Raw genomic sequence first — 16,876 nt, 5'->3', positions numbered from 1 at the left:
TTGTGAGAAGCACAGTGACAATAATGAAGGTCTTAGTGTTTGCCTACATGACAGCAGTTTGAAGCTGAAGGCTTCGGGGTGTTCGTGTATTAAGAAAAATTGCAGACCTTTTCAGGAGACACCAAATGTACCTTTCATGAGGAGTTCAGTCCTTTATAAGTTCATTCTCTTCTAGAGCTACTTTTGCATTACCTAAACAGATTGAAACAGAACATTTTTTTGATCTCATTGTAAAAATATCAAACAGAGATTAATAACGGAATTAATAATGCTTATGAAAGTATAAAGGTTTTAAGAAAGGGAAGAATATTAGTTGCCCCAGTTGACATTAGGAGAATATGTATATATATATACACACACATATATATGCACACAATATATTTTAACAAATACAATTACAATACAATTACAATATATTTTAACAAATGGCCCTAATGACAATTCTCCTTGCTGTGATGATGTGGATGATCCTGAACCCTGCATAGTTAGTGGTAGAAACATTTGGGTAAGTTATGGGAGCAGATGTCAGTCTTTGAACTTCTTTGCCTTCTTTCTGTGGTTCCCTAGCAGTCATACCAAGATTGCTTTCAGGTTTGGGATGAGTGACTAACAACTGCAATGGACAAATTAAGTAAATGTGGTGCGTGATGGCATAATCTAACCATTTATACTTTGGAATGTGGCTCTAGGAGTTTGTGACTAGGTTTTACAAAGATGAATTTTGGACTTTGTGAATATACTAAGCACACGCTCCATTTCCATTGTTGTATCTTGATGCTCTGTGTCCAAAATAGCACATAAGGATTTGTATTTTTCATGCTACCCCAGTCTCCAAAGCTGAGAAATCTTACCAGCTTGTTTGATGGTGAGAAGATGAGCTGATACTATACTTGTCATCAAAAGTTGTAAGGCAATATGAACAGATGAATATGACCTCTGAAGTTTTACTTTGAGAAATTATTACATAGTGCTGTGTGGTGGTCTGTCACTCACAACTGTTGAAAATGTATCAAAAAGCTTGAGGACGTGTTTATTAACTCTCCTTGTCCTGCAAGGTTTTCTGTTTATAATCCTTTTAAGAACTAAAAATCTAATGGAGAGCAGTAAAACTCTTTACATAGTGTTCCATATAAAATTCAGACAAACTTCAGCTTGTGAAAGAAGCCCGGACTGTTTACTTTGGATGCATTGCAACACTGAGGTGTGGTGGCGTTACACTTTCACGAGGCTTCAGGGGTTGTCTGTGCTTGAAAACTGCAAAGCTCTGTAGAGCATCTGGGTCAGTCCTGGCTGTCCGCTCCACCACCTCTTGCAAAGCATTCGCCACGGCTCCAGTGTGGTACCATTAAGTCCAACAGGTGGCTGCTGTGAATGTGTGCGGACTGGCTTGTTGCTCTGGCCAGAAATGTTTCAAATATGAATAATTCACAGCCGCTTTCCCAACGTTTCCTACCTATAAACCTACTCTCCAAAAGGTGTTGATACTTTCCTTCGTGTAGCCTTCACTGGCAGTTCCGCATAGCTGGGATTAATTTGGCAACAAGTAACTGTTCTCACCTGGTCATAGAATCATAGAATCGCTCAGGTTGGAAAAGACCTTAAAGATCATCGAGTCCAACCGCAATCTAACCATAGAATCCTAACTCCAACAACCCTCCGCTAAGTCATGTCCCTGAGCACCACATCCAAATGGTTTTAAACACATCCAGGGATGGTGACTCAACCACCTCCCTGGGGAGCCTATTCCAGTGCTTAACAACCCTTTCTGTAAAGAAGTTTTTCCTGATATCCAACCTAAACTTACCCTGGCACAACATAAGGCCATTTCCCCTCGTTCTGTCACCGGTGAGAAGAGACCAACCCTGCTCTCGCTGTCAGCACCTTTCAGATATTGGGAGAGAGCAAAAAGGTCTCTCCTCAGCCTCCTCTTCCCAAGACTAAACAGCCCCAGTTCCTTCAGTCTCTCCTCACAGGGCATATTCTCCAAGGCCTTCACAAGCCTAGTTGCCCTTCTTTGGACCTGCTCCAGCACCTCCATTTCCTTTCTGTACTGAGGTGCCCAAAACTGAACACAGGACTTGAGGTGAGGCCTGACCAATGCCATGTATCGGGGCAGGATGACTTCCCTAGTCCTGCTCACCACATCATTTCTGATACAAGCCAGGAGGTCATTGGCCTTCTTGGCCACTTGGGCACGCGGCATGATACCCTAAGTTAAAAAAGAAAAAAGTCTTTATTTCCCTGATGCATTACAGAATGTTCCAGGTACTGAAGGAAAATAATCAACAGACTCCAAAATTTACTTGTTCAGAGGATGTGGCAAAGAATAACATCATCCTGTGCTTTTTCCTAGTATACCCTGATTTTCCTTCTGCTGAGACACAGGAGGAGGAGTCACACAGTTTGCCCATTTTGTGTTGCAAAGGCCTTTCCGTGCTTTTGCAGCAATGTAGGAGAAGATGACAGAAGGGCAGGCTAGCAGGCCAAACCAGGGCATGGAACAGTCTGAGAAATGTTTCATGTATAGTTAGCATGTGAGGTGCAGCATGGAGAACAAGGAGGGTCATTCTGACAGAGAAGTGGTGGCACATTGAGGGGAAAGGCCTAGGTTGTAAGGGGTAAGAATTAATTCCTTTTCAACATAGGGACAGCAGAGGTAAGCCAACATTAGATAGCTGAAAATCTGTTAAACTGAGGGCTGTGCTATGCACTGTCTCACTTGGTAGGTAACCTAGTTAAAAGTGAAGTAGGAGCGAAAGGTGTGCTGTTCAAGCAGGGTGGAATGGATGCCTTCGTGCAACCCAGCTCAGCTACGCAGCAGTGCTGGCCCCGATGGGAAAGGCAGAGGGTCAAAAAGGCAAAAACAACATTCAGAACTTAAAACTACTGATAGAAGGAGGATGCGTTTCGTGTGCTAGTGCATTAGTGTAGGTCTGATGTAGAAGCTGGATCTGTAACTCTCATGATTGCTGGAAGGGCTGGGTGCTTGACTAAAGCACAGTGTTGGAAGGATGCACTCAAATCTAAATTGAGTGCATAAACCCAACATGCTTGTGATTGAACATTAAAAAGTTTGCCAAGAAGAGCAACCAGACTAGGAGGAGGCAAGCAAAGTGTGGAATTTCTCAGTTGGATCTCTGTGAATGTGGGAACCTGAAATGCTTGTGGAAAAAGAAATGCAGGTGCATCTCACCTCCTGCTGTCCCCTCCCAGCCTGCCAGCGAGGGAATTATCTCCCAGCTGGCCAGGTGCTGGCTGCACAAGTAGGGAGCAATGCTGGACTCCTTCCTGGTTTCCCAGGGCAAAAGGGAATGATGTGGGTTATTCCACTCACTGTAGAGGAGTTTTCCTGAGATGCATAGTGAGTGAACCTCAGGGGACCTGATGCTCTGGACAGCCTGGTCTAGTGGTTGGCAACCCTCTTCATAGCAGGGGGTTGAAACTAGATGATCTTTGAGGTCCTTTTCAACCCAGGCCAGTCTATGATCCTATTCTATGGTTCTCATCTGCATGGAACCAGAAGGTGTCCCTTGTGAATGGGGACAAGGAGAGCTCGTGTTCACTCATCAGTATTTAACTTTCAGCCCTAGTTTACATATTTCAGAATGCTTTTTAGGTGACGATAAAATGTTGAGCTTGCTACTGTGAGCACCAAAAATGGGGACTGTGTTGCCTTGAAGAACGTGTGGTAGGCCAGCTGGGCTGTGCAGTGCTAGCTCCGGACAGCAGAGTGCAGTGCGTGTACAGCAGAGAGGAATGCAACTGCCGGGCTGCTGCTGGAGGGAAGCATCCACGTCTATGCACTGATCAGACTGCATGACCTGTACAAACCCATAGGACACCACACTTGTGTGTGTTGTTAGTCTGAATTTGCATTGGTGCAGTTGCCACATCTTTGCTGCTGTTGAACACCGAATTGTGTTGCAGTCTACCTTCAGTTAGCATAGGCACGTCCTGAGAATGAGTTAGAGGTGATTACATATCTGTTCTGTCCTTGATCTCTGGAAAATAACCCTTCTTATTTTTTTATTCTCTTAGAAAATGTTTTCTGTGCTCAAAGAAAATAAATAATCAAATGAGTTGTTCATTTCCCTGATATTGGAGCATCTGTTCTCCCTCATTGGAGTTAGGGGAGACAAAAGCAGGGAACCAGCAAGTTTCCAAGAAGTTCAGATCAATGCAGTATTATAATTAAAAAACAACTGGTATGACACTGTGTTGCATGTGGAAGAAGCCCTAAGTAGCAGATTGCCTGACTCTTTGGAGCCAGCAGTAGTACACCAGACGATTGCTGTTGCAAACTAGCAAAGAGATGTTCTGTGCTTACATTAGTTTGTATGTATTTTTATTTGACTTTTCAGATTTTCACTTTGCATTCACATGGAGGAATTGGCAGTCACTTCAAGAAGCAGCCGTAATCAGGATTGGAATAAATTTAGTTATCTGCAAATCCATATTTCAGCAACTGGAAGAATAATTTTCATGATCTGCAAATCGATATTTCAACAGCTGGAAGAAGCAAGAAGTGTTATTTTGAAGCTTGGGGTTATTTTCTGGTAAGTTTTCTTCTGTTGTCACTTCAGAGAGACAACAGGTTACACCATTTGCTAATCCTGTTGGCAGACCTTAGCACTTTCCAGTGTTGTAGAGCTGTCCTGAATCACACAGTCTGAACTTTTCACTTCAAGCAAGATAGTTTTGTAATCACTGAGAGGTAGCTTCAGTGTCTGGATGCACGTTTAGAGAGTAGCCAGCATAGCAGAGCCTTTGGATGCTGTTGGAGACACACAGCAAAGTGATGAGTGAAGCTGGAGCTCTCAGTGAATAGCTCTGGTCCTCTAAAGACAGACAAAGCTATGGGGTGTGCCCTAACATTTTGGGGGGATTTGGGTGCAGTGATGTTTTGTTACTCTTTGTATCTAATATTTTGAATCCGTTTTCTTTCAGTTGAATCCTGATGACTGCTGAAGGTGGTCCAGTTGAAAACCTGCTGAAGTAGCATCTTCCAGGTTTCCAAAACTGCCTTCTACAGCCTGACTCCAGTATACTCTGCTTTACTGCTGGCATCTTCTCTAGAGCTGTACCACCTGTGTTTTGCTTGGCAGGTAGCTCTCCTTCTTTATTGGTTCAAGCTTAGACCAAGAGACCACATACCCTGCCTGTTCCCAAGTTCTTGTCCCAAATGCTTTTGAAAAGGTATCAGAACCAAGATGGAGACAGCATCCCAGAAATTTAAGGTCTCATAAGACAAGGTATGTATCATGTGTGACTCAAAACATGGTGACCTAAGTGAGTGCACAGGGCCAAGTGTTCTTACCAAATTCAGTTTACGTGCTTCATCTTAGGTCTGATTCAACAATCCAGACTGGTCCAGCAAGTACATAACCATGGAAGTGGGCTGAATTGTGACCTAGAAAGGCTGAGAATGACACATATTTGTGTATCTTTTCAAGAACATATAAATGCTGTGCTTCAGTGCTAATGTATTAAACTATGAGCTCAAGGTACCATTACAGACTCCATATTCAAGACATTTCAGATACCAAAATCAAGAGTCCTAAATCTCTTGAAATCATTAGGCCAGGAGTGCTTTGCTATGGATCTTTTTCTCCTGAGCACTTACCGTTCCTCTCTGTGCTCGGACTGCACTGTCCTCTGCAAGGAATGCCAGGCAGTGTGTTAGCAGCAGAGCAGACTACCACTGAACAGTGCACATACACCTGAGAAGAAGCAGAACCATTTTGTCCACATGAGATCTCTCTTGCAGAGCATTGTTATGCCTTTTGTTCTCCTTTTGCAGAAGTTATAGTTGATTAGACTCAGGTTTGTCTGAACACTTGCATATGACACCTTCTAGCTGAACCTGCTTTGAATTTCAAATTTGGTGTCAAAGAAGCCCTCAGGCAGTTTGGTAACTGAGAGGCTGAGACGAGAGAAGTGAAAACCTCATGAGCCTCAGTGAGGCTGAGTATTAAAGCTAGACAGAAACTCAATCTTGCGCTAGATGCAGCTGCCCGTTTAGGAAGTAGCACATGCCAGAATTGCATCATGTTCATTTCTAGCAAGTTCACAAGTTGAACAGCTCAAAAAAGGCCAAGTAAAAAAATTATGTGCTTAAGCTGCCTAGACAGTGGTGCTGCCATGACTTGAGCTAGAATCCACTCAATTGGGTACCCGAGGAGCAATGCACTCCCAATTGACTGTCCTGGGTTTTCTTTGCTCTTCTTACAATGTTGAAGGAAAACAGATTCTCCAAAATGTAAGGCCAGACACACATTCCTCTGCTTCCCTGCCTACTGAGCTGGCTTCTGAGGGGATGTCTGACTGGCAGGTGAGAGATGACAGGGTCAAATTCTTGTTGCATGTTATGGTGCAAAAGTTGAATTTTCTGTTCTAGACATTTTCAGTTGAAGTGCTGCGAATATGTCCCTATAAAATCTCAAGAACACCATATAAAAATCATATTTACATACCAAACTTCACTGTTTACTCCAGACTGTCCAATTTCAAGTCACTGGAATCATGTTACAGAGGGGATTTGAGAAGAGAACTAAATTAAATCTATACACCAGTCAGGCTACTTGGGCTGGATGCTGGATAGGTTTTAATTCTGTGAGATATTTAAATTGGCTGGGTTTTTAATTGATCTTAAGAAGTACTCCAGATTGGGTCCATGAATGGTGGATGAGCCTTTTACTTAACTTTACCTGTTTCAGTCGATGTGTCAGGGTCCTTACTGCCAGCCTTTTGAAATGAGAAGGGTGTCTCACTCTAGAGCTAGCAGCTACTGAGCAGAACTCTGCAACATACTCACTGCCATTAATCTCACACCTATTTGAGAGAACAGATCAAAAGATCTAGAAGAAATCATAGTTCCTCTGATGAACACATTGGTCATTCAGTTACTACTTGCCCATCCACAGTGATGTTCCACCTTGGGGTGCTGTTGAAATCTAGAGACCCTGTTACCCAACAGTTATCCAGGTATAACTCAGCATCAGGGCTCTCATCTTTCAGCTCCACCTCGAGAAACACAGACTCTGTGGGTCGCTTGAGTATTGCCACATTGGGCTCGTAGAAATCCACGAAAGATGCACCTTGAGAAAACATTAGGGGATTTTGTTATTGGTTAAAATTTTATTTAGATCAAAACATATTTGGAATTTTTCTTTTTTCTTTTTTTTGAAGACTTACTTTTGGACACTCTTGAAACTACATTCAGAGCTTGTCTTATCCTTCTGTGTACTGCAGATAAGGAAATGTTGGTGATGTTCTTTAGTAGAAAGCAGATTACAAGTGAAAAAGTCACAGCAGTTCCAAATTGTAGGAAGATCATAGAGTCCTAGAATGGCTTGGGTTGGAAGATACCCCAAGGATCATCAATTCCAACCCCCCTGCCACAGGCAGGGCCATCAACCTCCAGATCTGGTACTAGACCAGGCTGCCCAGGGCCAGACCATCCAACCTGATCTTGAACACCACCAGGAATGGAGCATCCACAGCCTTTCTGGGCAGCCTATTCCAAACCTCACCACTCTCTATGTGAAGAACTTCCCCCTGACGTCTAATCTAAACCTTCCCTCTCTGAGCTTAATACTATTCCCCCTTGTCCTATCACTATCTACCCGAGTAAAAAGTTAATTAAAAGAAAAAAGACAATTGCCTACCTGCAGAATTTGACCTTGGCACTATTGTACCAGAGCCAGAGGGATGTGATGCAGAAGGCTTGCTAATGAAGGCACCTAGCATCACTGTCTCTTTTGTTCGATAGTAGCACAAGACTGTTAAACTATAATGGGAAAAACAGTAATTTATGTGTTCTCTTTCCACTACCAAAGTGTGTTGTCATTGAGCAGTTGCTGCTCCTACCTGTAGTCTGGATCTCTTGTGATTGTCGGCTGGCTTTGTCCTGGAAGAATCTCTTTCTCATAAGAGATTTCATTTTCATAAACAATGTGATCACCTTCAAACTGTGCATATAGGAAGCTCATTAAAAACTGAATTGTCTCGGGTTCTGGGGCAGGGCATCAAAAGAAAAAATGCAGAAGAGACAGAGACTTGCAGCAGATGTATTTGTTCTGGCCACAGACTTACCCTAACTGAAGTGCCACAGGTGGTGACGTGGAACTTGAAGAAGGCATGTTCTTTGTTATACTCTTTGGGCTTGCATGAGCTATCCCTTAGTTGGGTTCTACTCATATCAATGCCAGGAACTGTCTTCATTTGGGCAGATATAATTACAGTACCATCTGGGTAGCATACTGAGAAAATCAGAGTTGATTGTAAACTCAAGGGAAGAAGTATAGACCTCTTTGTTGATTGATCATTTTTACAACTTACATATAAATGCTGGGGAATTAAAATTGCAGCTAACGGAGAATGTCTGCAAGGTCTCCATGGTTCTCACTTTCCTTAAGGCAACATCAAACCTTGCTTTAATTTTCTGGAAGGACACTTCCTGTGAAGGAGGGGATGGAAGAGATCTCCTGTTAAGGCCAAAATTCTGCTTTTTAGTTTGTGCCATTTGAATACCAAAAAGTCATGAGAGTTATGTCAGTGTGACAACTCAAGCCTGATGCAGCATGGAGGCAGGAGTTTTCTGTTATGAATTAATTTGTCACTGTCAAAGAGAGATAAATTTTGTCTGATTATTGTAAAATGCTCCAGATATTTACTACCACATCAATTTTAACATTTCTACAAAACGTTCCTTTAAAAGGAACATCAAAGCTATGTTGAAATACAGTTTTTGGCTTTGTGCAGATGGGACATTTTGCCTCTTCTTACTACTAACACTGAGGAGTCTGTTTCAAACACTTGGTGCACATCTTTTAGCATTAGCACTGCAGATCATGTAACACATGACATTACCAGAAAAGCCTGTGTTGGTAACTCTTGTCCTCCTTGCACTGGTTTAGAGTCATTCCCTCTACAGGTTTTCCAATACCTGTTATAGTGTGGCACTGTGGCAGTGTGACTGTATCTGTATGGACAAACAGTTCTATGTGCTTTAAAGAAGGCTGTTACGCAGTTCACATACCTCATAGATGACTCCCACAGCAAACAAAGGTATTTGCAGGATCAGATGAGTAGCATTGGTAGCTGTGAGGTACCCATTTGTATGTGCAGTGTGCCTGTTCAGAAGCTTGGTACCAAGGTACAAGTTCCAGTACTGGTGCAGGCCAAAACCAGGAATGATAAGGTAGAGGTTTTCTTCATCACAGTAACCAACTGCTTCTGGTATTTCTGTGGGAGGAGGTGGGATAAAGAGTCAACAGTGAATGAGGGTTTGCCTCAGGCACAGATCTCTGTCTCTCAATTTTGCACTGGCACTGCAGCAGTGCACAGATATACTGGCATCACCTATGGTTGTTGGCTGTGCTGCGGATGTATAGCTCACAGTCAGCAGGATCTGGAATCCTTATACTTTAGCCCTGGCCTGCCAGCTTGCTGACAGGATTGCTCCCTGTTTAGTAATGCAAGATGGACTACATATGTAAATTGATTTTTTTGGTAGTCTTCTTTAGGCTGAGCTCAGAGCAACTTTGAAGATGCAACAGGACAGAACTGTCACCTTTGGGACATCCAAAATCTAAGAAGTTTGAAAAAATACCAACTGGACCTCCTGGCTGTTTCAATAAACTGCTAAATTCAGCTCTTAGCAGATGATTTTCTCTTTATAGAGCTGCTCTCTTTGGAGTTCACAGCAATTTATTTGAGTCACTTGTGTTTTGTCCTGGACACAGAGGCAGAATTGCATTTGAGGACAAACTGAAACTCATAGCAATGTCTGAAAGTTTTGCCAGTAAATGTATGTTCAAGTTATGAGGCATCTTGTTCGCTGAGTTTGCTAGCCAACTGCTTTTACACACTGGTTTTTATAGCTCTCAGTGTCTCGAGGGCAGATTGTCTTGCCAGTATGCAGAAGAGCTGCCATCAGAAAAGCAGCAAGTTGGCCTCGTTACCAATAATGAGCTATTGAAGGGTGGGGTTTTCCCAAAAGCTCTCATCCTCAGCCTAACTCCACTGTGAATTCAATGAGAATTTGATCCATGCTGTTGATGCAAACCATTTAATATTATGGCAAAACTTACCAATATCAGCAATCATGCATTCCACCTCTGCAGAATGATAATAGGGTATCATCTCTGGACCCACGCTTATAGTGTAGTTAACAAGAAGGGTATATTTCGTTTCATTTCTATTCACATACTGAAAGAGAGAGAAGTATAAGGCTGTGGTAGCAATGGCTTCTAGAACAGACAGGGATGCATACCCTGAGCAGCACTAAATAATCATTCTAGCACTCTCCTCTCCCTAACAAACAGCTTTTCTCCAAAAACGTCGCTTCAGTTGGCTTAAAACTATTCAGAAATCTGGACTGGATTCAACAGCTCTGTTGGCCAAACATAAATATGGAGAATGTAGTGCTGCTCAGAAAATGGAGGCAGAAGCCCGCTAGTGAAAGAGCCCAAAGAGGGAGGTATGGGTCCAAATCCTTATCTTTACTGTGGTCTGAACGCAGGAGAATGATTAATTGGTAGGGTAGAAGATACGAGGAGGTGCTATGAGAAATTTCTCAGTATTCTCATTTCTTTCAGTAAAAGTGCCCCTGAAGGTAAACCTGCTGTTCAACCTGAAAGAAATACTTAGCTTTGCTGAAATGCTTTGGCTTCCTTTGCTCTTTAATGCAATTTAACTGTGGTTTGACTGCAGTCTGAAATTATTTGTGCAAGTCCAGGTCCCGTGTGTTCGCAATGTAGTTCCTTTTAACAGAAAATAGCACTGCAGCTCTGCGTGATTTGGTCAAAAGGGTGGCAGAGGTGCAGCTCAGCATCCTCCCACTAAAATGAGAGGCTGAATTCCCTCTGCAAGTTTATACTTTTTACAAATATTTAGATTACAAATGGTCTAAAGCTGAACAGAATTACATATAGAATAACCTGAGTCAGCCTGTACCTATCCGTGTGGTGCTTGCCCTGTGCCAACAGGCAAATGGCTCTGCATAAAAGGAGGTTCGGGAGTTACTGGATGTTGGTAATGGCTGGTTTGCAAGATTGCAGTAATTGATTTATTTTTCCAAGGCACTCCTGTTTCAAGGGACAGCATTTAACAGAGATTTGACAAACCTCTTCCTGCTCAGCATTGTGCTTGGAAATTAGCTGTGCTGACAGACACTAAAGGAAGTCGTATTTCATGCTATCTAGCTACACTTGATGCTGCGTTTCTCCCACAGGTCCAGGGAGAGCAACATGCAACATGCAAATCTCTAATCTTAATTCAGATGAGTTCAGGATCACTGACACCTTTACGATAAAGGAATGGTTGTTGATTAATAAGAGATGAGCAATTGTTCAGCAAAAGGACTGCCCTACTTCTTCCACACAGCAGAGATCTACTGTATCTTACCTCCTTTAGAACGTATGGATCATCAAAGGAGACTTCCAAGATAAATTCTTTCGTTCCATTAGAAAAAGGAGTTTCATAAATCTTATACCCTTGGTGCTGTGCTTCTCTAAGGGTAAATGGCACATTTCCTATTGTTATTGCCACCAGAGAGACATCAGGAAGAAAGTGTCCAAATGCAACATTAAATATCTTTTCCTCTGGCAGAGTATCTGTAGGGAGAGAACATCAAATTATTGCTGATGTGGATCAAGTAACTAAGACAGTTGGGGTGGCCTCCCGTTCGTGTTCCAGGAAACTTAGCCAACAGCCATCTCTTTAATGGCTCTGATTAATGACTGTTTGTATTCTAGTCAGATCTGAAATACTCTGAGTACATGAGAATTGCTTCAAGCTGCGAGAGATTAACAACAAATATATACATATATACAACCTCACAGAAAGCGGGTTCGGTAACTTTGTAGAGGTGCACTATGACGTGCAATGACTTTTCAGCCGTGGAATCTAGAATCCAGTTGAGCTGCATAAAATAGGGGAAAACTATGATAATAAATGCTAATGGGCTCTTTTAAAATTTATTTTCTTTTAAGTATCAGTTATCCAAATATCTCTGAAAGATGTCTAGTGCCTTAGTGCATTGGAAAACATCATTTAAAAAAACACAAACATTTCTGTACTACTGTTTTACATGATGATTTCAGTATTTTTCAGATAACAAATGCAAGCTGGTTTGAAGAGAAAATGGCTTTCATGGACACTGGCCTCAGACAGTTCTTCCCCTCAGTGTGATAATTGCATAATGCAACATCTTTACTCTAGATCTTTATTCTTGGAAAAAAATGTGGTGGTTGGAGTGACAGAAATGTTCTTATCAGCAACTTAAAATTGTTATTTCATCTCATAAAGACAGGAGATAAATGGTACACTTATTCGTGCTAAAGGTTCATTTTGTTTTTTTAATATCTCGGATCTTGTCTTTGGCTAGCAAATTGGAAGTGGGAGTTCAGAACATTCTGGCAAATGTCAATGTGTAGCAGAGGTCAAATGGAGCAACATATATTGCAGCAGAAGGATGAGACTAGGAAAGTCAATGGGAAGAATGACTTACTGTTGATAACAGTTGGTATTTGTGGCATGAAAGGTGTAGTGATGGATTTGATGACAGTATACTTAGTGGTTTGCCAGTCTGCATCTGTCCACGTGTGCTCCAAGAACAAGTCAATGCTGTAAATGATTCCATATACACCACCAGATACAGAACTCTAGGAGGTAAAATCTGTGATTAGGCCTTAATAGTCAAAGGCTCAATGAGGGAATGATGGCATAAGGTTTAAATTTTTACACTAGAAAGGAAAAATAGTATTGTAGGGAAGTTTGGGATGGATTTTGCTATGTTGGGATCTTGTTTCTTTGCCTGGCCCATTTGTCAGGTCCATGTTTGGCTCACATGCTGCTGAGATTCTTAATAAGGTGGTATTGGGTCTGGGACATCCTCAATAAGTTTAGTAAATAAGTTTAGTATTTGCATGTATTTTCTTTTTTAGCTGTCACAGGGCAATTAGTTGTGTCTCTCGTTCTGTCCCATTTTGTGTGGAAAATTTTTCAGCGCTTCCAGCAGCTCTTCAGACTGAGCTTATCTGGTGGTACTGTGCCCATGGTGATGTAAGTATCCACTGATACACCAAAAAGCTAACTGCTGAGGAGGATAAGTCAAAATCACACTACTGTCACCTTCATAACTTAACTAGTAAAGAGTCTTGTGAGAATACTGCCAGCTCCATTTTTGCTTTTAGCCTTTCTTTGGTCTCTGCCTCTGTGCCTGTGACTATAGATTGACATAGATTACACTGTGTCCAAAACAAATGGCTGGGCCCAAATTATGTTCTGGCAGTAAACCCTGTTTCATGTTAACTCGTGATGACTGCGTGGAAGTTGTCTGCGAAACTGCTCATTGACATGGCCAATGACCTGGCCAGGACTAGATCTTAATGTAATAATGTAGATGATTGAACTGCAGTACCCAGGAACCCCTTATAATTTATTAGCATAGACGTCGTCAGGAAAATACAGTCTCTTGCATCTACCGTGTTTTCTAATCAGAGATACTTTTGAGAAAGTTCTTTTGAGACACAGAGAGGGAATATCTAGGTCTTCTGGTATTTTTTGTATCTGAGAATTTTAAACAGCAATCACTTTTTGGAACATGGGTTGGAAATGTTTTCCATGGTGCATCATCCATCTAAAATGTATTAGTCTGTGAGAGGTTCATACTAACCTTTAGTTTTCCTCCTTCTGCTCCAATGGGGATAGTTACTGCAATATGTGTCTTGTTGTGCTCCAGTAAGTAGTTGTTCTTGTCTGGGTTTACTATATGTAGGCCGTCGACACCCATTAAAATGGTTTTAGACAAAAAGGTGGATTCTTGAAGCACTAATGTGGGGATAATACTTGGTACAGTCCATGTTAGCGTAGTATCAGTGAAGCTGGTACCATCTGTTGAGTTAGATAGACAGTCCTAGAAGGCCGGGCAGTTGGAGTTACTAGTGAGCCTTCCCCCTCCAGTGGTTGTTTTCCCTGACTCCTTTCCACTAGAACACTTCTACAGCTTTTACTAATGAAACACCTCATAGGATATTACCAACTGATGGCTTTTCTGCCATCAGAACCCTGACACTCATATTAGACTTCAATTACCAGTTTCAAATGAGCAATTAATTTATTAATTACTGACAGTCATGCTCCCTCTTATCTGCTCTGTTGTCTTTTTTGTCCCAGTATTTTGCTTTACTGGCAAAGGAATAGGACACAGAGCCACTTGCTTGGATTTTTTTCCTAAAAATATCAGCTTCAAGGTTGTGACGATTTAACATAACCTTCTTCCTCACTGATTGAGCAAATTATTTGTTCAGATTGAGCAGAGAGACAGAAGGTGCAGCTACCCCTTTCTGCAAAAAGCTAGACTAGCTCTACATCTCTACAGAAGAGGTCTAGTGAGTCCCAAGGACAGAGCTTCATCTATGGAAGGAGTTATGGTGACAGTGAAGAGCCAAAGGTGCTGAGGTTAGAACAGGGAATGTTCCCTGGCCCTTCTGCAGCAATTTTATTTGTCTTCAGTTCTAATGTGGGAGTCTGAGAAACTAGACTAAGGGCCAAAAGTGCACCAGGAACACAAGTAATGTGTCACAGCAGGGAACAAACATGTTTGTTCGGGACTAAGGCCATGGACTTTTAGCTCATGCTGCTCAGAGGGCAGCTTGCAGACCTCTTCTCTTAAAGAGTAGGTCACAGGGAAACAGGGAGTCTGTGTTTCTTACTAGCTACTTAGGTAGTAATTTTTGGTGAGCACGGAAGAAAACCTTACCAAGAGGACAGGACACTGTCATGTCAATCAGCAAAAGTAACCACCGCTGCCTATACATGGAAGTGGAAGTGATCATGTTCATATCCACACCACCGACCTGTTGGGATGCAGGAAAAAAGACGAACTGATGTTTGTCTAGGGAGACGAACTGCCTAGGGAGGCAGTGGAAGAGCAGAGTTTTGTTTCCAAGTGAGAGCAGCAACTCACCACACTGATTTCAGATTCATTGCTGTGGTAGGGAGCACGGAGGTACACTCGGGAAAGAGTATTATTGAAGCTGTAGCCCAGTTTTGCTGCATCGCTTACCAGTATTCTCTTTCTCCCTGATGGAGAAACAAACATCAGTTGCCATACCTGGTATGCAACATTCTGAGTCTGCAAGAGAGAGACGAGTTGCATCAGATCAAAGTCTATCTTATAAATAGCTATGATGTTGTAGTATCTGTTCTATTACTAGGACACAACTTGTCCACCCAGACAAGAAACACGCTTAATATATAAAAAACTAAGGAATTTTCTATAGAGATAGTCCCATACCAACTCTGTCAGAAACTCTGATTGTTGGCCTTGGTCAAATCCCCTTGGAAAAAGTGCCTTAAATGATTGCCTTTGTGTCTGTCAATTATTGGAGCAGTCCAGTAGTCACATGACAGAACACCTTTTATCAAAAGTGGCCATGCTGTGTCAAAGATAAATCAGATGAATGTCTGTTGTGGTCTTGAATGGTCTCCTTCTCAAATGGTATCCATGTGCGTGGGGAGGGTGGGGGGTAACTGGAAGCAAAAATGGCCATATGAAGAAAGTGAAATGTAAGAAAAATAGAACAAGCATAGATTTGCCTCCTAATACTTTGCAGCCTCAAATTATTTTCAGCTCAGAGAGTGTTGAGCTTTCTGTAGCTTCTTTATATGTCCTATTGGATTTTGCCTATATGAACGTTTCCAGGCTATCCTTGACATCGAGCAAGATTTTAGCAGCCATATCTTTTGGCAGGGTGTTTGACAGATTCACTACCCATTGCATGAAGAACTGCCTACTTTTGTCTGTTTTGTACTCATTTTCCACAAACATAAGAAGCACATGGCTCTGTTCTCCCTCCTAAATATCTTTTTGCAATCTAGAGCTCTAAGAAAACTTGAGAGCATTTTTGAGTACCTGGTGACATCTTTGTTGTATTCCTTTTTTTTTTGACAGAGATGGGAGCTGTGCCCTGAGCATTACTCATGAGGTTACTAAGAAGAAGCTGTTAGAAAAGACTCCTTCATACCTCTGGCAGTGCTGACATCCATGCTACGGTGTAGTCATTTGAAACTGCAGGGACATCAGTCTTCACTGATACCTGGGAACACAGAGGTGAATATTTGGAAAAAATCAAATCTTCAGCATTATTACAGGCATGGGAGGCAGGTAGAGGGTTTTCAAATGTCTATTACAGTGTCTGTATGAATTTAGCAAGTTGCATTCTCTGCAGGTAATTAAAGTGTGTCCTCAAGGGTTCTGCACTCTTTTAAGTTCTGTGACCTTAAACTGGAGGTCAAAACCATTGCATTTTCAGTGGTTCATGTACAGAAGGAGGAGTACCTTTGTGTATAACCAGGTAAATCAAAGGTCCTGTTTCATAACTAGCAAGCCATGGACTAAATCATTCTGTGCAGACTTCCAGAGGCATCTGGTTCTCTTCACTGAAGGTACAGGGAAACAGGCAACTTGCTTTGACAAAACTGGTTCCCCCTTCCCATGCAGGCTGGGCACCCAGAAATACTGATAGATGGTTGAACAACCAAATCTAGAAATAGGCAGGCTCTAGCTCACACGGAGTGTCCTCTGAGTTGCATGATGCAACAATTTCATATAGAAGGATAACATTCTTGTTTGTGTTGCAGCACTCCATAACATGAAATTATTGTCATGAAAAGGTCAGGCTGCCTCACTGCTGATTTTCTTATAGGGTCAAGCTTAAAGCATCTGTATACTTAACTGAATTTCACTGCATGCAAATACCTGTGGTAGGTAAATGTTTTATTGATAAGCATCCACAGTTGCACCCTATGCTGAATAGCAGCATGCATGCTGTGCACAGAGTAAAACCTATGTCTGACAGGAGTTGGT

General features: G+C 42.0%; 1 protein-coding gene across 2 annotated transcripts; it reads right to left on the bottom strand.

The window, feature by feature from the left end:
• Positions 1–4,552: 4,552 nt before the first annotated feature.
• On the bottom strand, positions 4,553–12,696 carry LOC100541906 (zona pellucida sperm-binding protein 2-like). 2 transcript variants are annotated; one of them, XR_004159012.1, is made up of 13 exons: positions 12,515–12,696; positions 11,410–11,618; positions 10,095–10,212; positions 9,041–9,246; positions 8,341–8,458; positions 8,095–8,261; positions 7,870–7,970; positions 7,668–7,789; positions 7,195–7,245; positions 6,708–7,097; positions 5,624–5,720; positions 5,318–5,419; positions 4,553–4,774 (listed from the first exon to the last, which is right to left on the bottom strand). XR_004159012.1 is itself a non-coding variant. In XM_031552612.1 (10 exons), exons 1-10 carry the CDS (start codon positions 12,540–12,542, stop codon positions 6,895–6,897), a joined length of 1,323 nt encoding a protein of 440 aa, XP_031408472.1. In that variant the 5' UTR covers positions 12,543–12,696; the 3' UTR covers positions 5,744–6,894. The 2 variants fall into 2 exon arrangements, 1 of the variants encoding a protein (XP_031408472.1); XM_031552612.1 differs by lacking the exons at positions 4,553–4,774; positions 5,318–5,419; positions 5,624–5,720 and having other exon boundaries at positions 5,744–7,097.
• Positions 12,697–16,876: the final 4,180 nt, after the last annotated feature.

The sequence above is a fragment of the Meleagris gallopavo genome, chromosome 2 (assembly GCF_000146605.3).
Source record: "Meleagris gallopavo isolate NT-WF06-2002-E0010 breed Aviagen turkey brand Nicholas breeding stock chromosome 2, Turkey_5.1, whole genome shotgun sequence".
Taxonomy (NCBI): domain Eukaryota; kingdom Metazoa; phylum Chordata; class Aves; order Galliformes; family Phasianidae; genus Meleagris; species Meleagris gallopavo.
This window is presented reverse-complemented; position numbering and strand designations above follow the sequence as displayed.